Below are 25,405 nucleotides of genomic sequence, written 5' to 3'. Positions count from 1 at the left end.
CGAGCAAACATACCGTGACCCTATTTTGAAAATACAATTCCACCGATTCCACTCGCAATCCCATCGTGACTTTAGCGTGACGATTGTCCGAAGACTCGAGTCTTGTAACTGATCAGTTACATCATGTGCCTACAACAAAGGCATATTCGAATCAGTAACAAACAAATTATTTACACGTGCAATCCCGCTCTGAATTTCAGCCCAGTCTGCATAACGACTGGAATGAATTCTCGTAAAGTTCTAGAAAACGTGTATGACGGATGTCGCCCGAGAATTCGTTTGATCGGCAGCCTTGCCCGCTCGATTCGTTCCGCGAGAATGGTCAGCCTCGCTTCGACCTGGGAGTTCAACTTAAATTAACATCGGTATATAATTCACGACATCGAAATTAACGTTTTCTTTATTGAGCAAGGTTCTAAACATTCGTTCGTCTGTTCAACTAGCGAAACTAAGGCTATGACATTCATATAAACAATTATTTGTGCACGCTGCTTCGAAGATACCGTTGGCGAGGTGACTCCCCCGTGGACGTTCGCTTCGTCGCCATCTTTCGAAGGAATCGGCGATCAGAGGGTGAAGAAAACAAAAACGATCACTGCTTTACAAAATAAAAATTGGGACAATAAATACTGATAAATGGTTCGTACAATCTGAGTCCGCGAACGCGGGCGGAACAAAGAAACGTGTTCGTAAAATCGTTCTAACCGTGACTACGATGCAAGGTGTCAACTAAAATCAAAATATATCACCGCGTGACCATTATTACGATCGCGGTGTCATAAAGAAAAGGTTCGAAATATCAAAATTGCGCTCAGAGTTTGCACGTTTGTGCTGCGATCAGCGTGCTCGACCTGAGACTAGCGTCGAGCTTGTTCAACGCTAGCCAACACGGCGTCAAGGATCCGTCGAATTTGTCAGAAAGATAAGCATCCTTGCACCTTCGGCGAGGTGGTCGAGCACTCTGGTCGCCGGGATTCTAAAGCTATAAATGAACTTTTCAAAAGTTTCGTTTTAAAAAGCACTCGGCAGAGGTTTTCCCAACAGATCGAGAGAAAGGGAGAGCTGAACGAGAGAGATTGCCAGAGTCTGCTCTCGGAATCAGTGGTTCCCAAAGTCGCGAGAGGATGTCTAAAATAAAGTGGAGAACGCCTTGTTAAACTAAACGTTTGTTAACAAGGCGTCACGAAAACAACGAGTGTACAAAAGCGTTACAGGCGGGCAACGAAAAAAGGAATCGCCGCTATAAACGTGCCTATTCCATCAGCGACTGGCTTCGCGTATGGGCAACCACTATTCTAAACAAATACGAACAAAGGCCAGCGAACAATCGTCGTGCGCTGGTTGGTCTTCGAAGCAGGTGCATCACAGTACAGTTTTCAGCAACTGGGTTTTTTTTTCTCTCTATCTAATCGTAGTTACACCTTACAGCCTTATTAGCCTAATATCATAAATCGCCCGCGTCCACGTCCACGGGCACGGTAGGTACAGTATTATTGACAATCATTAAGACGGATCCTACAATATATTACGTGTAATTAGGTACATTTTGTGCAAGGTAATCGTTGTGTGACAGAATATAGGACAAAGTGGCTACGCACTCAAAACGACAAGCGTCTGTTTAAAATGATGCCGTTACATTGATTCGGTACGCGGTTTCCTTTTCTTCTATGCTTCTCTGTTTTAATCTTTTTTCTTTTTTCGTGCTCTGTTTCCCCCGGTTTACTTTCGTCACTATAATATCAATGAACATCGTTCTCATTTTTTTTAGCTCGAAAGACAAACGAAACAAGAGGATCCGACTCGTCTGGTGTATAAAGTATATAAAGGTTTCTACCACAGCCCATTTAACGATGTATTCATTCATATATATAATATATATGTATATATATATATATATATAATATATATATTTGTGTTATATTATCATATACGTATCATATCGTTTATACGATTCGTAGAGTACACTGAAACGTAACATATATATATTTATATATAAAACACTAAGAACGACAGTTAATTTTCATCTCTTCTCTTTCAGTTTCGCGTCCAAATCCCATGTATTTGCCCTTTTAAGTATTTGTTTCTCTCTCTCTCTCTCTCCCTCTCGCTCGCTTTTTGTTGTCGTTTTGTTCGTATTCTCGCTCGCGTTTCTCGTTTCGACGAAACTCGAATTTTCAATTTCGCAGGCATACCTTTCCCTCGCTCTCATTCTCACACATTCTCCCTCTCTCTCTCTCTCTCTCCCTTTCTGTCGATCGAACATTCGTTCGCAAAGAGTGCCGAGGTTTCGTATATCTCTAAATTCGGAGAGAGGGTTAATAAGAAAATGGTCAGTCGAAGTCTATTGAAAGTTCTCACGGCTTGGATTGTCGATATAAGGGTTCCGCTTGAGAAATAGAGGCCTGGTTCGATCGGGTGTTCAGCGTTGTAAAATCACAGCCCAAAAGCATCGAGGGAACCGAACGAATGGAACCTCGCCTCAGAATAATCTCAACTAAACTCATCTTTTGTTCGGTGCTTATTGTTACTCGTCGTTGCATTTAAGATACAATATTTGCGGGGACAGTGCAACGTACTGGATCAGTTGATTCTCGAAGTACAAGTCGTGAAAGGATTTCTCGAATACAGCGAAACGTTATTCCTCACCGAAAAGTGAGTTGTATTTCAAGTTTGAGAACCACTGTGTCGGATTATTTATGTAAAATGCAGTGGAATGCAGACAATAGCTTTTATGAACACAATGGAACTCTCGGTACGAACGGGTTAAACTTATGCCAATTTTATCTTTTTTATAAATTCTTTCTAAATTACTTTCTTATAAATCGAATTTCAGAAGGAAGAATTGACAATATGTATACATATAATAAACGTTGTGAAATCAAACTTGACAGTTTGTATAGAAACTATCAAAACCGTAGAAAAGTGCGAAATATTCGATTTAATTCAGTATGTTTTACGGCGAAAAATATTCCATATCGCGGTGGCTTCAGAATTTGTGGACGAGTTACTTTGAGGCGAGGTAGGAAATCATTTTTATTCGCATACGGTTGATTAAATCAAGAGAGTCGAATTAATTTCGTTGCCGGCGAACTGAAACCGCGGGCGTTAAACACACAAAAAGAAAGACCGGACGTAACCGGAATAAAAGATTGGTCGAAGTTTAGTTTCCGTCGCATTGGACACTCCAGTGGTGTGTAGATTGGGCTTTAAACGCAATAAGGCCATTGTAAATTGTACTCGCACCCACGACTGAAACTTATAATCGCAGTTATTATAATAAAGCTAAAGTTTTTTTCACCATTGAAGGAAGTCTGAAACGAGTCGATCGTCTTCTCGAACAAAAGCATTCGATAAATTCAAAATAAATAATTCCTAGGACACAGATGTTTCGAAGTTAGGTGGAGAAACACATGTGCGAATGAAACCGAAGGTAATAAAATTTAACCGAATTCAGTTCAACTATTACATATTACTTCTTTATTTCATCTTTATTCTCGTCTGTGTTTCGAACACACAGCCTTCCGAGTCAGCCTGTGAACTCCATTTCGATCGTTTAGACTCGCCCAGAGTGAAATGGTATGTACCGACGACTCAGCATACATAATTGAGCGAACAGTTTTCCGTATCACGGGAACGCAATTTTAAGGAACTTTACATTTAAGGAACTTAAGTAAATTCAGCGAAAAAGCTCGACAACGCATCGTCGTATCATTATCGGATTTGTCGCGGTTCCTCGGCTCGATTCATCGCTGTACCGTTTTATTTAAGTGTGGCGAATCGATCCAAGGAAACGCGACGATCTCGCACCAGCAACTTTTCTCTCTCCGTTTTCGTTTCGTTTTCGGCAGTATTATCTCGATTAGTTTCTCCCCGCGAGATTTAAAACCCAGCCGTAGAGATAACGCAATGAATATGTGTGTTTGCGTGTACGCACGCGCGAACACGCGGCAAGCATGATGAATGCGTGAAAAGAAAAAATTTGCTCGAGTTAAGCGACGAAAGCGAGTCTGCGGTCGGTGGCACAATGTCCTTTTTGTCTCTTCCAAAAAGAACGGCGTCCGTACACACGCGCATATATGTACATATATATACACACACACACTCACATATATGTATATATATATACGTATATGTATAATATTATATATATATATGTATATATATATACCCGTAAAAAATTATTTTTGTGCAATTCATAGAAGGTGCGAGCTACCATTCTCTTAGAATCTCCTACAGTCTTTAATGTACGTATCTGATCGGTGCATCCGTAACGATGCACACCGACACGCGTCGTCACTTACAATTTGAGCATCGTTTCTTGTTCGTTTGTTCGCTATTTCTCTTTTTTGTTCGGCGTTTGTTCCATCTCGTTTTGCTTTCGTTCGATCGTTTATTTATTTCTCCGTAAATTTCGTACGTCGTGCAGCGTCGAAATATGCGAACTTTAAGGCGAATTTGTTAAGTACTGCACGCGAGATCGATGAATTTGCTGCTGTTCATAATACGTATCTACAAACACGATTAAACGCGTGTTTGCTGCGTTTACAGGACGAATTAGATTTACAGATTCAACGTCGAAAGGTTCGAGCAAGTCGTTTTGAACTCGACAGTGAACGGTCTTTCGGCCTACAACTTCGAATCGTTCGAGCTGTACGCGATCAGTCGTTTCGTAAATCTTTGGCAATTAACATTCCGCCAGAACCGTAATACTGTAGGACAAATGATTTATCGTTTTTTGTTTAGAGCGATTTATGGAGAATTGTTCTTTGATAATTCTCCGTCGTTGTAGATATAAATGCAGTGAAGTAATATCATCGGTAAATGAGTAAGACCATTTCCGGAATAAGAAGATTCGCGAAACGACCGAAATTTCTACAACGTGTGCCATGAAATTGCGAACTGCTTACAATTCTGATGCACAATTCTCAATCACTGATGCACCTTCGAACCCTTCAAATGACAAAATGTAATCGTATCACCAACGACGATGGAAACGTAGTAATTAATTCGATCAAGAATTACCTCTTCTACTCGTTAATTGTCCCTGATCTATAGTTGCAGTTGCAGTGCGTTGTTGCAGAAAACGTCATAGCGACGTGAATCTCAAAAAAAGAACTGTTGTAAGTAACGTGCAATCGAATTGACAGTTGAAGTTCCCTCGTCGTTGGTAACGCGCAATCATACATGTACGCGTGTAAGCAAACAATTAGGTCGTTTCCCATTAGATTAATAAACCCTTAACACTACGAGCATTCACTTTCACAATCAAGCTTCCGAGAAGTTTATTATCTTTTGTTTGTCTGCTCGATATTATAACAGAAGTAGAAACGATAGTATTACTGTTATTGATACGATAACTTATGAAGTACGTTGCAAGCATCCCCCGCAGTGGCGTCAACGGAGTGCGAAGGGTTAACGAATGATTGAAAGTGCCTCGATGCGACAGCGATTTGGAAATCCCGCGATATATAGAAAATTCGATAGACGAAAAATCACGTTGCTTACAAACGTCGAAAACAGTTTTCGCTCGTGTAACAGTCAGGACAACGGCATTCATATCCCGTAGCTGCCGCAGCCGACGATGAGTGTACACTCGGTATCGCAGAACTAATTTCAGTCTAATATAGGCGAAGTCTAGGTTGAACCGGATAATTCGAGGCCTAGCGATATATTAATTCTATCTGAACTGTATGGACGCCGAAGAAGTAAGAATGAGAGGTCAGATTGACCATTGTAAAACAGTATCAAGAAGATTCATCATAGACCAGTCAATAAATGCTCATAAGGGGGGTGTAGAGGGAAATGGAAGGAACACAATTTTTGAAGGAAGGGGCACGTAGAAGGTACCCTTTTTCGGTTTTCCGCTTATATCTCGGAAACTATGCGTCCTAGCGATAAGACCATTCCATACAAAATTAAAGCTGACAACATGTGCCATAAGATTGACTCTATTCAGTTTTTCGCTATCTCGCATAGTTTCCGAGATATCCGCGCTCAAAGTTCTCTAATTGTGCCGAAGAGTTCTTTTTCACAATTAGTGAACTTTGAGCGCGGATATCTCGGGAACTATGCGAAATAGCGAAAAACTGGATCGAACCAATCTTGTGGCACACTTTGTCAGCTTTAATTTTGTATAGAATGATCTTATCGCTAGGACGCATAGTTTCCGAGATATAAGCGAAAAACCGAAAAAGAGGACTTTCTGTGTGCCCCACTGCACCTCGATCACCTTAGGAGGTGACTCCTAGGTGAGTGGGGACTTTTTGTATGTTTACCTCCTCACTAGTCCAAACAAAGACCCAAAGTTAAAAATTGTGTTCCTTCCATTTCCCTCTACAACTTTTCGTTGACTGGTCTATCAAGCGCGACTCTCTCGCATAATTCGAAATACACATCGTGCGCTCTTTCTCTCTTTCTTTCTCTCTCTCACACACATACACACTCTCCGATCCGCAAGGTCGTGTATGTCTGTAACGCTCGCGAAATGTATCGATCACACGACAATTCCAGCAAAAAACCTCGCATCACCTTTGTCTCGTATCCTGAAATCGAAATCCACAGAACAAATTCTATCACGGGGATGTCCTAACACGAAACCTAGCCAAACCTCGCTACTAGCCGAGAAACGTACATGGAACTATTATCCTTAAATAACGTCCTCAATCAAATTTACTAACCGATTTCACCGCAATACGGCAGGAATCCCATCGCGATCGGATCTTCGACGACGACGTTCGGGGATCCACGGTCCGTCCTTCGTTCCCCGAACAGTGTCCAATTCGAATTTATCAACCGATCCCCATCGCGAGCGGATCTCCGAGATGATTTTCGGCGGTCGGGCCCTGATTCCGGGCCCTCTACAATTCGATTCATGAACGGATGGTCGGATCTCGTCTCATCCTTCGTTTCCGGTCCTATGTTAAATAATTATTGTAACGCGATCGTTGTATAGTGTTTGGTATTTAATGGTCCGCAAACCAAGTATTCCCCTCGCGACGTCGATGTTCGTTTCCTCTGTCATTATTATTAGTATCTTTTTTTTTTGTTTTTTTTTCGTTATTATTATTAGTAGTTTTATCCTCTTTTTTTCTTCTTTTTCCCCCGTCCCTGTCGATGACCCGTTACCCTGAATCAGCAGAGCGTTTTTACTTTCTGTAATGGCGTAAAACGATTGTCTTCGTGCGAGCAAATTATGCGCATGATGGCCACGAAATCGCATTAACCTTCTCTCTCTTTTGTTGTACGACGCGTGAACCCGGACCCCGAGAGGTCTCGAATTATTTTCGGAGCAGCAGTCAGGATCGTAAAATTTCTGTTTCTCCACCGTGACAAGAAACAGAATTTTTTATATAAGTTCAAACGGCTCTCACGTGCAATTTTCGCAAAAATCAAGTAAAAGAAAGTCACACGGATTTTGCAGAACTAAAAATAAAATAGCTTTCCAAATATTTTGTCTGACCACAATGATCAATATTGATCCCCTTTCAGCCTAGAGTCATCGAAAAATAATTCAAGGTTTCATGATCGAACAAAAACATTTATCGTTCATTTGTAAATAATTTTCATACCTTTCGTTGTACCTCTTCGTAGTTAGTTTCAAAAAAGAGTTAAAAAGAAAATAGAAATTCATACAATTTATCAAACAAATTTTTCAGTGCTCTATCAAGATCCTGCCGGCGTCGCGGAAGAAGATCGATCGCGATCGATCGGTTTCTATGTTCACGGATCGCTGCTTCCGGTTACGTTTCCCTGAGAAAATTTAGCCTGCGATGCGGATGATTCGCGGGATACTCTATATTGGCAAACAGCTTCCCTTTTTTTCTGGATTTTTTCGCTTATTATATTTTATATATATTTACTTCCTCATTCGTTTGTCCACGGACAACCCCAAGCGTACCAATCGTTGCGACATTCGATCGCTGAATTTGATTGAGGATCCATAAAGATCCTAGTTGTACTACTCTAACAAACATCGATACGATTTTATACATTTTCCGTGCATGACGCAGCCGTGTCTGGTCGAACCGATCTGTCGGATCCGGCGCCAGAATGACGGACATGAAAGACACAATTCGGGAACATCGGTTTCGCTGGACCATTCAATGAAACGGATTTTCCGTTCGGCTCGCAGTAAAATATTATCGGGAATTTTGCTAGACTAGTGCCGTGCTCTATGAAACGATTGCGTGGATAATATTATACTGCGAGCGAATCATGTCCGAGCGAATGGACGAGAAAATGTAGTTTATCGTTGCAGTGGAATCTAAAACCTAGAGGATCGTTCGAATCGCTCTTTTTTCTCGATAACGCGGAACAAGCAGAAAAAGTACGAGTCGTAAACCCGCTGGCAAGATACTGCTGATATTCACTCTGATCATCGATATGTGGTATGTCGCGGTGCACGAGCCCGTGCACGGGAAAACGAATCGATATGATCGATAGTCTAACGTCGACCAGATTGCCTAACAACGTAAAATAAATATCAACAATTCAGGAACTATAATTGACTACCAAATTTACCTAGAGAATTACCTAAAGCGACCCAAAAGAAGTATAGGAAGCAAACTTCTCGTTTCTCTAACCTAAACCCGTTGAGAGCACCAATGGCGATTACAAAATCTAATCGAATCGCGAACTCCGACTCTGGGGCCAGACGCGGGCATGGATTGCCCCCTGGGGCTTTGCGCAGACACCGACCAAGTTGAGAACAGCGGAGCCACGCCCGCTACGCGCACGGAGATCGAGACAACGTCGTTTGCTCCGAGAATATGCCCTTGCGGGCAATCCAAACCGTTTATTACCCAAGTCTGCCTTAAGCTGAGAGAAAACGAACGCGGAAAACGTGTGAGACAACTAAGAATCAATTAGTGCCATTTCATTTCCGATGACTGTCAATCGAAGACACGTGGATTTCAAATAATTTCGAATATTTACAATTAAAACGTCGCGGTCCGCGCGTCCGGGACCAGCTGGAAAATATTACTAAGAAACTATTACATACTACGAATCTATCTGTGGCCAGGATCGACTGATATGACGAGTACACTTCTCGAATCACTCTTGCCGAGACGATGCAAACGAACGGCGAGAAAAATCGCGTCTCATCAGCGATAAACGAGTGCACCTAGCCAGCGGTTTAGTCGGAACGGAAAAATCCCTAAAATTGTCAGCTAACTGTCGTTTCCGCCAACTTCTCTATCATTTTCTAGTGAACACGAACTGCTCGTTTCTCTAGTCGTTCCTCTATATTCCCCTAAGTTACTAACTCACGATAGCTTTGACATAGATACATATAAATATCCACCTATATACATATATTAAAGTCTAATATGCATTTCCATACTACCGGCTACCGATTCCACTGTAAAACACCTGTCCCAGGCGGTGTCGAGCGTGGGGCTCATGCTCGATCAAATTGGCCTGACTCAATGCGGACAGACAGACCATAGTCCCGAAATTAAACGCTCCACCTGCTCAAGTACACGCTGGTTGGCGGCCAGGATCCCTTCGCCTGCCCGGCAGAACAAGGGCGATTTGTTCGTATTCGTCGACCAGTGTCCAACAATTTTTCGATACCAGAACCCTTCGGTACATTGGCTCAGCTCGTTGGTTCCAGGCCGGCCCAGTGTCAAGGGCAGATCCACTTAGAAACTTGGTGCGTGCTAGCGCTTGGTGGAGGATTCGGATTTTGTACGAGGAAGCCTAGATCCAATTTCATAACGAAGCAATCGTACGCGTTAATTGGACGATAGATAACTCCTCGTTCCTACTCTAGATCCAGGACCGAAAAACTTTGCCTAACATTCAAGCGACTACCTAATCGGAAAACACCGTATCCACGCGACAATACTCCTCATCGCGCACGATACTCGTGACGGAGAAGTCTCAATTTCAACTATATCGCAAGAGTGTTCGCGTGTCAATGCGCGAATCAATACCACCGCTACTAGTTATTTGCGAATTGCAGCTGTCGACTACACTGGACGAAGTTCGTGAATAAAAGTGAGAATTGGAATTCATCTCTCTGGCTCGGGTCTCGGTCCATTAAAGATAATCAAATAATTGACCATTGAGTATCGTTTGTTAGATACGGCTCGTTATTAGAACGTATATAAATATTATTAAACGTGAGAATTATTGCTGTCACTTGTTTTCTATGAGCAGTGGGCGCAACAGCTGTCATTCAAGTGGAAGTTCCGTTTTTAGAAATTTTACTAATTAGCCTTCATGGTCAACGATCTCTTCCCCACTACGATTCGTTAGCGCGCGTTTGACATTAAACTTCCTTAATACAATAGATAATAAATAACGCGGCGAATAATTTAAAAACAGCCAAGTATCAGTTCAAATCGTTTCACTAAGAAGCGTAGCGGTTGTTAAATGCTAAAGTTACACGGAAACCATACGATACAAGATGACTAGAAAATGTTTCAGGTCGGAGAAATCGTTTCGCCTCGAAGACATTTAATTTTTTAGATATTCAAAATTACATTCACCGAAATATATGTTGATCTGGGACTGTTTTACTCGTTGCGGATTACTCTGATAATACAGTCCCGATTGCGAAATAAATTTTACTACACTTCATCTCTTTGTAAATCAGTGACATTCTCTTTTTCAACTCTTTCAGTTAAATATCGAAGTTTCGCGTTGCACCCACGCATCCGAGATATTCAACTATTACTTGTCTCAATAACAGTAGAAACGAATAAATAGGAAAATCGATCAGCAATAGTTTCCAGAGAAATTGCACACCTAATTTTAAAGAACACGTCAAGTATTGATTTTCATCGATCCTCAGCCCCAGGAAGATCGACCGATCCAGCATCGATCACACACACTCTGCAATGAACCGTAAACAACGTCTATCAACCGTTTAACTATATCTCTAGTAATTTGAACTACGCTTTTTTGGAAATTCTTTAACCGTTCCAGTAAATCGGAAATTTTCGCTAGAAATCGGAATCTTACGAACGTTAATGAAAACTCTATCGGTATATTCGTAAGACCGTCTAATTCTCAGAACCTGTTCGTTCATAAAAAAGATAAACATCGATCGCGTATATGTCTTTCCGTAAATATATTCTGTCGTCTCTCGAGATCTAGGCGATATCTCGAACTCAGGCTTTCCCGAACGATTTTATCAATACTTTTTTTCTTTTTTAGCGAACGCGCGTCTCTGCTGCAGATTATCCGAAATTTTCTAACACGCCTAGTACTTTGAACTTGCCAAAACTCTAGTAGAACTACTTTCTCGTCGAGCACTAAGAAAAGACATGGTTACACCGACATCGTTATAGAAACTAGCCTACTAGCCCTAGTCGTTCTAAAACGAACTACATCGTCACCTATTAGTACACAAAACCTGTGTTCCCCCCTTCGATATCGTATCTACTCGCATACGCGTTTGGTACACTATATTCGCTGTTAGAAATCGTTTTCTAAAGTGATTTTTTACGTCCAAGCACGTGCTTATTTGAAATGAAATTTCAGTAAAACAGGTGGAATGAGTAACGTTCCAGACGCAGCAAGATTTCTTTCCTATTTAGCGATTCTAAAGAAACGTTGCGTGTGCGCGTAACCGACGTATAGCAGGGAAACAAGAGGTTTGCGGTATCGTACAAGAAAAGCAGTAGTGGCCGTGGTAGTTGAGCTACGAGTCGAAAAATGCGTGAGTCCCTTCGCTACAATGTAAATTGCTATTCGGTTTACTAGTATACATGTATAAAATAAAGAAATCCAAGAAACCTCACCCCCGACGAGACAGATTTGCAGCGAGAGAGCATGCAACGAACTGCATGGCTGTTCGTACCGTGGAAATTAGTCTCGGATGAGTACCTTTGAGCGCGTAGCGTTTTTATTAGTGCCACGTAGTGAACCGTATCCATTCCCGGCAAGACTATGTACTCGATTAGTTGGTTTGCGTTATATTAATTAATTCCTCGTCGACCATCCCTGTCCTCTATCTCACATCGAACTTTAGAAGGTGGACCCTCGTCCGCCGAACACTGTCAATCGGCACTTCCATCTTTTTTATTGTACATTAACAACTAAATTGCACGTTTTTGCTTACCAGAAACTTCCGTGCACAATTTGATTTAGTTTACAGTGGGAAATTGCATTTGTTTTCTGTTCCTCTCCATTTTTATTGTTGGAAACGAAGATAGAAGTTTCGAGAGTTCCTTCTTTGATAGTTCTGTGTTAGAAGCGCGAGCGGCCGATTGATATACGGCTCGTCGTCCGAGGGTCAATTTTATTTCGCCATTAAGCTTTACGAAGCCGACAGAACGTGAGTCGAACAATCAACAACTCGCGATTCGTGTCGAGACGGATGAATCGGCGAATTAGAAGCGAATTGCTATCTGCGGTATCAACGAAGTCTCGGTTGGCCAACGGTGGTCAGCACTGGTGTAAGTAACAGGCGAAATAGCAGTAAATACTTTTGTTTCTAACGCTAAGAACATTGGCAGACGATGTGTTAAAAAAAGTGAAAACATTCGAGGATCATAGAAAAGAAAATGAATCGTGTTCAGTCGATCAAAATTTCCTTTACGAAATTCTCCGCGACTTTAGTAAAAATATTATAATTATTGGAATAAAAGTGAAATATTGAACACACTTAGAAATGTTTCGTTTTAAAGTTTAGAAAGGTAGTCGTTTAGACTTTAGACGAAGACAATAGCACAGTTGAACATCCTTCACTATCGACTAAATAAAATGTAGCACCGTGTAATGATTTTTAAAAAAATCTCTGGAGAACCTGTGCCGCCGTTGTTTTCCGTTTTATGGTTACGAACCATCATCTGTTGGATTTCCCACCGTTGGTACTCAACGCGACTGATCGGTAACGAAATCGTAATCTTACGACACTAACAATACACACTCTGACAGTTCCGAGAGTGAAACATTGGTCGGTTTTTCTCTATTTTTCCTCGTTACTACCTTGTTTGCTTGTATGTACACGTGTTCATGGACGCTTTTCGACATTTCTTCGTCTGTAGTTTCACCGCGCCCTGAGCACTCATATATTTACCTATATATCCATGTGTACGAGCATATGTGATGCACGTGTATGCTATGTATGCGTACGCAAAGTATTCCGTCGACTCTGTCGGTTGAATTTTCCGTAAAACGCACTTCGATACATTTTTCTACGATGCCTTCGGTCAACGAAATGAATGTTAAAGAAATGTTTTTTTTCCGCTAATATTCAGCTGCGTCAATTATTACGAGCTTAGATACCGGTTAGATTATGCTATTGCTTACGATGTAGATTGCGAATTTCGTAAATCGTGTCTCTAAAAAATAGAATTTATATTTCTCCCGATATGTAATAGTGTAGCAATAACTTTGTTCTTGATATTTTCCGATCGAGCGAATCTAAAAACTGCTCGAATTTAGTATAGCGGTTAGAGATAAACATTAAAGCAAAATCGTAATTTTATTTCTAATTCTTTTTGTTAAAGAGTTGTAGAATATAATTGAGGATGCAACAACTCAGTGGCGGGACCTGAAAGAGGTCCCAAGAAAATTTGGAGTCCTTTCGTTATTGTTTTGGAGGTTCACGGAACAGTTCTCGCCGCGGCAGAGTCGACGTAATACCGTGCACACATGTATGCATACATAAACACATATACATTTAGCTAGTCAGTAATACATAATATCACATGCAATTTAAATAGGATTGTCAAACACGTACCTATGCAGATAGTGTTTCTATTCTTAACGATGCTGCGTATGATAAATACGATACGAGGTAATCACTTAGTACGTGCTCATGCACACATATGTATGTACGTATACGTAGCCTTATGCAGAAGCATTTCCCGTGTCTTTTCGAAAAGGGAAAGAAAAGACAGGCGTTCTCGTATGGAGACTGGACGAACCAAAATAGTTGGAGGTTTCTTTCCGCGTGATCAATCACTTACGAACTCGGGTTGTAGGTTTCACGACAGTCGACAGTAACGATACAACTAGGTAGCAGTCCCAGCAGGGCCGTGCGTAGAGTTCAGCAGTCAAGAAAAGGATACAATTGGCAGTAAGGAATCGACACCATGACCAATGATGCAAGAAATGCCTTTTTTTCAATGAACATGTCTTCACAGAAGCTCCAGCAGTCTTAGAACACTTAACCCTTGGGTGGCAGTACCCGGGTCCATTTCGACCCAACTTCTAGAAAACGTCGAATTCGGTTTTTGGCGATTAAAATCAATTGATACTTGTCCAATTTATAAATAAGACTCTAAAATATATACCTCCCGCGATCTTTCCTAGTTCACATTCTCTTTGTCAAGATCATTTTTATTCAACGTCAACTCTGTTCAAATTCTAATAACGTTTGACTCTTAAAAAATTTGATCGAAAATCAAAGAAAAATAAAATAATTAATAACTGCACCGATTGCTGTTATGCGTCTAATTCTTCGGGTTAAAAATTCGGGAGATAAAATAACTAGGAACGGAACTATAGAAGTACTTCCGACAATTACGATCACGTCCGATCTCGCTAAAATTTTGCCGACAGCTTCATTTTAGAAACAATCTTTGCGAAAAGGATTATCGACGACTCGAAATTTTTGCGAAGAATGTTTTTATCATTTTAGTGTAATTTCCTGTAATTTTGACAAATCTGTGCCTCGATTTCGCTGGGATTCTGAAAACAGATTCTGTTTAGATAAAAACAATATTTGCGAGAAGAACTTTTAGCCTGGGCTAGGTTGGCGTTTTGAAAAATTTTACATCCCGTGAACATCGTTTTTGTGCGAAATGATACTATCTTCAAAATTTCAGCTGAATCGGGCGTGACCGGTTTTCGGAAGTCTCGTCGGAACTTCGAACTCCTCGTAGATCTCAGCGCTCCTGTTGGGAACCTAATCAATTGTCCAATTGCCAGAAACGTCTACAGCTTTGGTGTTAAAACGCTGGTGAAAATGGTCTCTGTCCATGGCCCGACTGTACTTTGCAACCTCGAGAACTGTTTTCCCTCGACTTTTCCGGAAGAGTTCGCAAGAAGTGTCCCAAAACATCCTCTTCGATGCATAAGTCCCGTCGTTTATGTTTTCATTACAATTTCGTCTTGAAAATAAACATTTGTTATGCGTTTCCTCTTCGAAATGTACCTCGAACGTTTCAATTTAGCCAAAAGCTTGTCTCGAGTGAAAAATGCGGTATCAAATTGGAAAAAGTGAACTCTGTCGACAAGTTATTCTTGTGGGAACATTCCAACGATGATTTGGATCTACAGCGCAAGCGTTTCTCTCTGATTGAACTTATAGGATCTTATGCATCGACGCGATAGAATACAGAGCGAAAGAAGACGAAACCGCGTGGATACTGACTCCCAATGATGTTTGTACCGGTTGCGGAGCCTCGAAACCTCGAGATCGCTCGAGGGGCTCTAACGACAGTACATTAGTGTTGGATCGACAAGCATGATCGGCTCTAGGCTTTTGCAGCGAGGACCCAACACTAATTGTAAGCGAGATTTATGTACATCAGTTCTTTGAAGGTTCAGAGGGCAACGAAGAGTGGAACGATACCAACAAAGAAGAAAACTGGACAGACAGGCCGTGGGCGGTGTTACGCGCGGGCTCAGAGGATCGTTCGTGGGGGTTGAGTACGCTAGATAATTCGGATGATTGCACGATATTGACGGTATTCGAGCTATAAGTACTATCTCGTATAGATTAAGTGATGCGAGACGCGTCCACCGGACGCGTTTTCCATCTAAATCTACCGGTATCACATTCCCTGTGTCATACGGAAACAGCAAGCGTCTCGCGAAGCGGAAAACACCGAAAAGAAGAAGAGAACTGACGGATCGGTCGCGTTCGACGCGAGCCCTGCGGTTCTCCGACGGTTTTTTATGTACAAATTGGCATTATATATATCACAGTTATAATAGAATATACGTCGACAAATGCGGAAGGAAACTGTAAAGCGCTGTGGCTGCCGTTCGCGACCCTAATGCAACGCAACCTGTTCATTGTACGCTTATGAGCATTCGATAATCCTATCCTATCCTAACATACGCGTACGCGTGTCGCGTGTTTATACTCTCCCGGTTCTCGCCCTAAGCTTATACTTTCGATCCAGGACACGCGTTCGAGCTTGGCAGGCTCGAGGGAAACGAATCCGTTCTCTTTTTCTCGCTTTCCCCGGATAGCGGGAAGAAATGCCAGGGGAGCAACGGCAGAACGCGAGAATATCGAGCCTGAACACCGCCTGCAACTGAACGAAAACGGAAAATGCAAGTGTCGCCCCCTATGCGGCGAAAATCAGGTGTCCTAGGGAGTGCTGATGCACGGAGACGATGCTCGACGTGGTCCCTAGTGGTTAAGCGTTGCGTGAAAGCGAATTCGCACCCCCGCACAATCCGCTGGAACTTCGAACAGCGCCGATATCCGCGCGAGATCGTCTTTGCAGCCGAAGCTATCGAGCTCTATCAAAAGCGTCTTCCGACGTCAACAAACCCTTCGTCCTTCTTGCTCGTGCTGCTAGTCGTTCTAGTTCCAAAACGTACCAGAGATCGGGCCTCGATCGGGCACCAAGTTCCACGCGAGAGAGAGAAATATTAATATAAAACACCTCTGTTAAGCGTCTAACAATTTTGTCCGAGGTCGCCGAGAATTTGTACTACGATCGGCAGCAAAGACAATCTGGGAAACTGTGCTCGAAGTAGTGCTGGACCTATAAACACACCTTTCCCCGGATTCAATCGTCGCTCGGGAACCAACTACTATTCAGCTCGGATGAAAGGTCGACGACTATGTGTACACAGATGGTCGCATTAACCCTCGAATAGCGGGCCGTTTTCAAAAGTACCGGTGGAAGCTGTGAAGATGACGATTGGGCTCTAGTTCAGTAGGACAACCTTCATTAACGGACGCATAGAATTTAGGTACTGTGTCAGCGTGTGTCTTGTCTAAGCGCTTCGAGGGGCGTCAACGATAAGGCAGATGGAGCGAACTGAGTTTCCTTTTGTTGGTCGCCATCTTTTCAGCTTTCAATGGTACGCAATTGACGATGCTCACCGTTTGCAGCTTTGTTCGTAAACTCTTTCAAACGTGCTTTCGAAGGTACGTTTTCCAGACACGTTGTATACTAACAGATATCTATTAGAGGCTGACTGTCGATAGTCTGAACCAAGAAAGACCCAGCCATCGTCGCCCAAGGGTTAAAGATCCACCGACTCTCTGGAAATTCGATTCGCGAGCAGTCTAACGGTAATACAGGCCGATTAATCAAGCTTAAGGATATCGGAGGAGATTAGACCTCGAGGCAGCTACGAGTAGCCAACTTCTGTTGCTCTGTCAGCTCTATCACTCGTGGACAATAGGTAATTCGATGAAGAAGTACTATCGTCGTTGTACAAATATTTCCACTGACCAGAACTGGGCAATACTCGATGCATAATAATTTGACTGATATACAATTACCGTTATTCGACATTAAATACTTAATCGTCTCTTAGATGGGTAATTGGATTAGTTATTCAGTCGTTAACTGGATTAGTTATTGAAATTCCCTTCACCGTGAAATAAACATTTGAGCAATCGATTGCCGCACATTAAAAATCTTATTTATCTCAATTTTAACGTAGCATATGAAATTTTGTACGTAATTTGAATAAGTGAATCTTTGTGTGAACAAACTACACGACTGTTTTGCAGCACTATCGATCCTGGTTATTTTTAGTTGGCGATCAATGATTGACGATCAATGTTTCTAATCAATAAACTGCGGATTTTATGTGTTCGCGACAAAAATAAATAGGTAAAGTTTATGGTAGCAGAAATTTGATACTTGTAACTCGTACAAAACATCGGTTAAATTTTCTCTCAATCAACAAGTATTACTCAATCAATCAAGAAAATCATTTCAATCGACGAATGCCCAAGTCTGCCACGGACGAAAAGGAACGAAGAACGGAAAAAAGTGATAACGAGTCGATGTTTTCCGCGGACGTGAGTTCGCGATCTGATCGCAATGTTTGACTAAAACGGACTCGTGTACTGTTCTGTACACGTTCGAAGCGTTAAAACTTTTGAGGTGGAGTGTTATGGTCACTGTGAATCATTCTGAAAGTACATATTCGCCCGACAGAACGGGCGAATCGAAAATGGTGAGCATCGCAAGTCGGCCATATAAAGCTAACAGATATTTTCCTAGAACGTATATATAAATATATATATATTTATACACAGTGCATTGAAAAAGCTCCCGAACTGACGCAGGATAATACAGGATAATATATGAAAATACTTGTCCTCTCAGATCTCGTTTGGAACATGAACAAAACCAGTTCACCGAATTCGACAAGATTAATGTTGGCGTAGCAAAGAGTTTACATTAATCAGTCCAACTTATCAGGCCTTGTACCATTTAAAAAATCGTGTCGACCATAGAAAACGTACTGAATTGAATACAATTAATATAGGAAGTAGGAAAAAGTTCATGTTAAGTATACCAACCGGTGAAACATAGGTTATGCCATCGATACGTCTGGAAAAAGATCAGTCCCGACACTTTTTGAATGCATTGTTCGTAAATATACATATATACACATATAGATACATGTATATAATATATAATAATTATATATATTATATATATACGCGTGCCATTAAAAATTCTGTATATACCTTACGTTGTACGCGTACTCGCCGGAGTACAGTAATTATGGTAGCAAGTACGCGATTAGGAAATTCCTTGTCTCGGCAAAGAGATTCCGCGCGTAGCGTCGCCGGTCGCACAGTGGACATCGTTCGTTTTCTCGAATCTAATTAACTATTCACCGATCGGATCGAAGGCTGTGCTTCTATTATAGCTCGCGGTTTGAAGAGCACCCGCCCGATCTTTACAAATCGATATCCATGGCTATCGCGTCTTCAATTCTCGAAACGTTCTTCTCCGAAGGTATCCGAGACGATCAGCTACCCGACACACATCTTGGGTCACACATTTAAGGAAGGCCACATTGAACTAGTCTAGGAAATTACTGTCTAGCGCATCTGAACGAATATATTGGTAAAATTTAGCCTATGTTTAGAACCGCTAACCTATGACACATACGCAAACGAGTAATAGTTGGAGATTCTTGCGATTCTTGCTATATATTTGTTTGTTTTCGTTTAGTACGTCTGAGCAATCTTGTTCTTCGTTTTTCTCCGGATCCCCGACGGATTCCTCCGCGTTTACTTTATCTTTTTCTCTCACTCTCTCTCTCGAAACGATTATTATCTTTGGCATCCGTGAGACACGCGAGAGACCAGCACACCCAAAGATAAAAATTGTCCACGGTTTTATTTGTTCGTTTCCGTTCTATCCCGTTCTTTGCTAAGTTACCCCGTTAAGTCTGTTAGCGAAGAACAAGCGAAATCCACTTTGAAAGTGCGACATACGATATAGATGATTGGATCACAAGTATTAGATACCAGAACTGACACTCCCGAGGACTGTACTATAGTAGGGATAAAAATATGTACAGTAGAAAACTATGGAGTCGCTATTAACTTGTAAAAAGTAGACACGCGTACGGTTCTTTTGTCTCCCTTCCCAACCCCATCCCTCCCATTGTTTTTTTTTCGGCGTGAGTACGCGTACTATTTCCGTAATGATGCTCTGAAGGTTTCTTTTTTCTTGTTTTTTTTTTGTTAATCTGCGATTAGTGGGCGGCATTTTTTGTTTCCGTTCTTCCAGCGATAAAATTATGATAAAACGCCAGCTGAAGCTTTCTTGAGAACGTAACACGGATATACGTATGTAGGTAAAAAGCTGCTGGACACATAGCCTATGTTTCGTCACGCGAATCGGCAAATCGCCTCTCGAAATTTTGCTAGGTACAGTTCGAGTAGTCACCGACCTCGGTTCCTACCTGACTTTCATTGCGTTTTATCACAAGGACCGGATCCTTCGAGGACTCGACGACCTTTCTCTCGATGTCCAAGTCGTATAGCAGCGTTGCCTGCAGCGCGTTATACATACCGGTTCGCGCGTACCGAGATGCCTTTGTTAATTCATAGACGCTGGCAGCCAGGGTTAGTATATCTACAAGCAGAAAAGGTCAATTAATTCCCATCTTAATTACCGTTTCATTGAAATCTCCGTACGTCTGGCACATTTTTTACTTTATTTTTCAAATGAAACTTTACTTATATTACTCCAAAAAATGTAGATGTACGATATCTCTTGAGTACTAAGTCTGTATTAAATTTTAGTAGTTCTTTCCCTATACTTTCTTTTATAAAATGGAAATGAAGTTGTTTAAAAGAAATTCGGCTGTTTACATAAATATGATAAGTAATCTCAACGAAGAACATTGGAACATACCATCGTTATTATATACAGGAATACACGTTGGATTCTCTTTCTGACATTTTGTTGCGTTGGCGATTTCACGTCTACGGCATTCCTGGACGAATTTTATTGCTTCCAACCAGTTCTCCATAGCTTTGTGCACGCGTTGATTCATTGTGGTCCCTCGCAGTCGTTCCATCTGTTTTTAAGATATGATTGTGTAAAATATTCAAGTTGCTTGATCGCAACTAGGCTGTGAATCTTGGTCTCATAAATTGCCTTTTCTCCAACAAAAAATTTCGTACAATTAAAACATGAAATTTTGTTAAAACTTTGCATTCATGAACTTGCAAATACCATGAATACATAAAGATCTGTAGCCTAGTTGCAAGCGAGAGGAAAATAAAGATTCTGAACAGCTTACTTTTGCAATCAATGTAATAACACGTGCGTGTTCTCTTAAATAGTCGATAATTAAACGATCTACACGCGATGGGTTTCCTTGAAGGCGAGGAACGGGTATATTGTTTGCACTCGTAACTCTTTTGCCTGGGAAATGTGCGGCCAATCCAGCCTCGCATTTCTTTCGTTCCTTCTCTAATTGCTTAAACTGTTTGTATGTCTGCTCCAGTCTGAAATGGAGTATACTCGAAGGAGCTGTTCGTCTAGCTGTTCCACTCCCATTTCGAAGACTCAAGCTTCCACCGCAGAGCACAGAAAACGAGCGTGGAACTGGAAGTGGCACAGGAACTGGCATTACTGATGGGAATACTCCAGATCTGACTGTGCTCGGACTTGGTACTATTCCTGAATTGAACAGAACATTCCCAGAGGAGACGCCGAGGGCGTTCTGTATTCTTGGTATGTGATGTCGTTGCTTTACAATGTAATTAAAAGTATCCTTGTTCATTGAGGACCCTGCAATTTGATTGGTCAAATGGCTGACGGAAGGAAAAGCTATTTTCTTGGTGAGATCTAGTCCTTCCATTTTGTACGTATTAGCGCAGTTAGGCTGTTTCAAGTCGTGATACGATGCAGAGCTCTGTGGTAGCATTTTCAAAGTCTCGCCGTTGCTGGCAGTGTAAGGTTGATAATTATGGTATCCGTACTTTGCAATTGACTGGTGCGCATGTCGTGAGCTTAAATTCTTTGGGAATCCGATCGGTGAGTATGTCTTGGTCTCGATAGTCTTAGATTTTGGACTGATGATTTTCAACAGATTGTTGTCGATTCTGTAATCATTACCCGAAAGACAGTTCTCGTTCGTATCTAAGCTATTGATTGACGTTGTGGTGAAGTCGTTCACACCTGGATAATAGTCAATCAGTTGTTTGTATTCTTGGTCCACAGCTTGATCCAATTTGTAACTACGAGCTTGTTGCAAAAATTGAAATTGTTCGTTTGGTATAGAGATATTCGCCATGCTTAATCTACCCGAGTCTTGTAAATCCTTATAGTCACCAGTACTACCGCGTTGTATATTATTCCCAAAACAATTGTGCAAGTTTGTGTCAGCCGGAGAGAAGTGTTGTAATGGAGAATTCGAGAGAAAACCAGAATCAATGCTCAAATCAGTCATTGCCGAGCTTGGTCTATAACTTTGATTACTGGCAGTCATACTGTACAATTCGTGCATAGCAGCTGTTGGATTATTATACGTATTGGTGGTGCCATTTTGTCCAATGTTATTATGATACTCCAGCTCATTGAGGGTAATCGGATCGGGAGAATCTAATGCCAATGTTAAAGCCATATTAATATTCAAGTCCGGATTTGTGCAATTTTGTATTCGTTGATAATTTCCAAATAAATCTGTTGTACATCCCACGGTGGATAAACTCTCCGACCAATTAGACTGTTTATTTGAATTTGCATCGTTCGTTGTCGTTAACAGATCATTACACAGGGGTATAGTACTTCCGCTGATACATGAATTCTCATCGTTTGGACGTAATATGTACGATTGTGAGTCAGCTGGGTATATATTTGGATATGCATTAACTCCGTTACTGTATAAACTCTCTTGATCTGGTAATTGTACTGCGCACGTATTGAGATTCAATGTTTTCAGTTCTCCGCAAATGTTATTATAATTACATTCGAGTTTAGCATTGCTGGAAACACTGTTCTGCAATTTGTTAAATGTAGAATGCATATTAAAATGATCTAAAGCAGGCAGACTTAGATCCGTGCTATTCTCCATTTTACCCTCCATGATGCAGGGTTGTGTTTCCGAGCGATATTTAATATTGCCATTATAACTATTACTCTGAGCATTGTCACAGACGATCGAATCGTCATCAAGGATTTTCGAGACCAAATCGTTTACCATAGGATTATTTAAATCCTGGCTATCTTCATCTTCCACATTCATCTATACAAATAAAATATTTAAAAATTGGTATTATATAATATAGGTTACATAAAATCATTTGTAATCTTTTAATAAATAATAAATTAATTTTTTTTAGTAAAATAAGCGTAAATATACTTTAATTAATTCTACAAACGTGAGTAATCTACCTTACAAAAATAATGTGGTCAGAGATAATTCTAAATATAATAATAATACGAAAATTAAAAGCAACGAAATTGCTGTGAAGGCTCCGTTTTCAAAATATCGGAAATTTAAAACTTCTCTAAATTCGGATTTCGTCAATGGCGGACACTTACTTTGGAGTTGTAACTCGGAACTCCAAATAATATTTTCGAATACACACTGTTAGCGCTCTTTACAATGAAACACTTTGTATTGAAGAATCACCCACTCATACGCACATGCACACGTACGTCGCGAATGTCAATATGTATTAACCATTAAGCTCTGTAACCATCTTATTTGCAAGTGTCCACAGCAGCTCATGCACAAACACTCCAATTATATATTTCGTTGTGTTTAGCCGATGTACATTATACCGTGTGCCAGTGTTAATTTCAAATTTTATGAGTTAAGTACGAACGGAGCCACTGTCGAACATATACTCGAATTGGAAAGAGTACACCAGAGTTTGTAAACGAGTCATGCCAAACAATAACACAAGACTGGAAGCAAGCTCTGCGTCCGCGAAAACAAACGTCGATCATGATCTTGTCTTTTTCTAACATAAGTAAGCTAAACATACCGAAAAAATGCAGAACTGGCAAGCATAACATAGAACAAAAAACCGAATAAATTTTTATACTCGAATAAATATGTACTCCAAATAATAACATAAAATTTCGTGAAACTATTTTTCGTAAGATAGCATCTTTTAATTCTGTCGATTGTTGAAATATATGACTATAGTTGTGTACTTGATCTCATTTGTAACAATTCTCCGTTATTCGCGCGGTATTTCGTTAACATTTTCTTACAAAGGAAGTTCAGAAAATTGTGAAACTCCAATCTCCAATCTAACAACGTTAAAATCAACCCCTGAAAACTCGTCGGTTTTTTCGATTTTATTTCATGTCCGCAATACTGTAAAAGATAGAAAATGAGTTGTTCTGTAAAAATTATTTTTTTAATTACATCCTTCAGACGGATTAAATGTTTAAAAGATTTTCACTTAACCTGTGCCGAGTTAAAAATATTCGTAAAATTGGAGTACCGAATGCAATGTTGTATTATGCGTTGCATTTTATTTGAAATTTGATCATAGTATTGTGTACAACATGAATTTTCTATGTACAACACTAATAAAAAAAAAAAATAGATCCTGTTAGTTTGCAATTTATTTTTACGCATTTTTACGAGTTTGTTCGTTTTTGCAAGTTCATTGCGACGCGCACAGAGTGCGCTTTTGGAAAATGGGCTCCCAGGTTAAATCGATCGTAATTATAGTTATTTGTAGTGTTGCATTTGATACCTCAATCGCAACAATTGCAGAGCATAACAAACATGTTGGACTTTGAGTCATAAGTTCGCGTACGTATCCGTTTCTCGCGCGGTACGCCACTGTTTGCGCACCTGCTAACCTATCCCTCGCGTCGCTATTGGTAGATTTTTCAATGTTAATTATTTGAAAACGGAGCCCCCAGCGCAATCACATCTCCCTCGACTTTTTTATTTTATTTTAACATGTATAATCATCCTGTTGAATGGGAACATGTGAACATGACAAAATAAAAAGTGACTAATTTCTAAATAATATTTGCACTGTATTTAATTGATATGATATGTATATATTATCAGTAATAGTCTGCTATTCAGCAACATATAAACCATAAAAAAAATAACCTGCAATATATTAAGTTTGAAAGAACTCTACCTAGCATTTAAAGAATAACTTATTATTATAAACTGCTTACATTTTTCTGTGCATTACGCTCCATTAAGTCATAGTTCCAATAGTTATATTCTGTGTTACAACGGTCAGCTGGATAATTATTTTGAGGTTCCAACATACTGATGTTACGTTCAACCATGTTGTTCTACAAAAAACATTAAATATCAACGAGTGTTACCCTATTTTCTAAAATATTGCTTATATTAGAAATGCTCATTCTTTTATAAGGATCTGTTTCTATATCGTTTCCTTTACAATTTACAATAATTATGTGTCATGAGAAGTAAATTAAAGTGGTTATACACATATTGGAGTACTATATGGTATAAAAATCAAAACTGAGCAGACCAACCCATTCTTCATTCACAATCTGATATCGGTGCGGACAATTTACAATGTAAACCTAACGCGAGAACAACTATAATACCGTTGTATGCGAGCAACTAACTAAAATGAAATCGTTTTCGTTAATTACGTTGCCGACATAAACAGTTCAGATAATAAACTCTTCGATGTGTAACAAACGCGATGCGTTTCATTTATTCGTTGGTGAAACAATATTCGTCAAACAATACAATCGCATCTTTCCCTACGCATTATGTTGGAATGATCGCGTTGTACATTACAGTAGAAAAAGATGAACGTCATTTTTTCGGTGATGAAGTCAGAGTCAGTGGAAAGATGGTCGCTTCGCTTACCTTGTTAACTGTAAAACCATTGTTGCCGATAATTGCAGCTAAATTGTGCACCTCGGACAGAGCCATTTGTTAAAGATCACTAAAAATCACCTCTACTCCTTGCCATCACCCGTTCACTTGTGCGTCTGTCCTCCCAGCAGTG

The 25,405-nt window shown here is 40.5% G+C and overlaps 1 protein-coding gene across 1 annotated transcript; it reads right to left on the bottom strand.

Annotated features, from left to right (window-relative positions):
- Positions 1–1,876: 1,876 nt before the first annotated feature.
- LOC143208686 (uncharacterized) lies at positions 1,877–25,405 on the bottom strand. Its single transcript, XM_076423315.1, has 5 exons — positions 25,264–25,405; positions 24,588–24,710; positions 20,722–22,671; positions 20,331–20,496; positions 1,877–20,048 (listed from the first exon to the last, which is right to left on the bottom strand). The coding sequence occupies exons 1-5, from the start codon at positions 25,327–25,329 to the stop codon at positions 19,837–19,839; spliced, it is 2,517 nt and encodes an 838-aa protein (XP_076279430.1). The 5' UTR covers positions 25,330–25,405; the 3' UTR covers positions 1,877–19,836.

The sequence above is a fragment of the Lasioglossum baleicum genome, chromosome 5 (genome assembly GCF_051020765.1).
Source record: "Lasioglossum baleicum chromosome 5, iyLasBale1, whole genome shotgun sequence".
NCBI classification, from domain to species: Eukaryota; Metazoa; Arthropoda; class Insecta; order Hymenoptera; family Halictidae; genus Lasioglossum; species Lasioglossum baleicum.
This window is presented reverse-complemented; position numbering and strand designations above follow the sequence as displayed.

Bases quoted from the DNA above. Each gene is read 5' to 3' on its own strand.
- LOC143208686 (XM_076423315.1), bottom strand. From the start codon at position 25,329: ATGGCTCTGTCCGAGGTGCACAATTTAGCTGCAATTATCGGCAACAAT. The intron at 20,497-20,721 runs GTAAGCTGTTCA...TCTTAAAAACAG, and splicing joins TTATTACATTGATTGCAAAA to ATGGAACGACTGCGAGGGAC. The intron at 20,049-20,330 runs GTATGTTCCAAT...TTCTGCTTGTAG, and splicing joins TCCTGTATATAATAACGATG to ATATACTAACCCTGGCTGCC.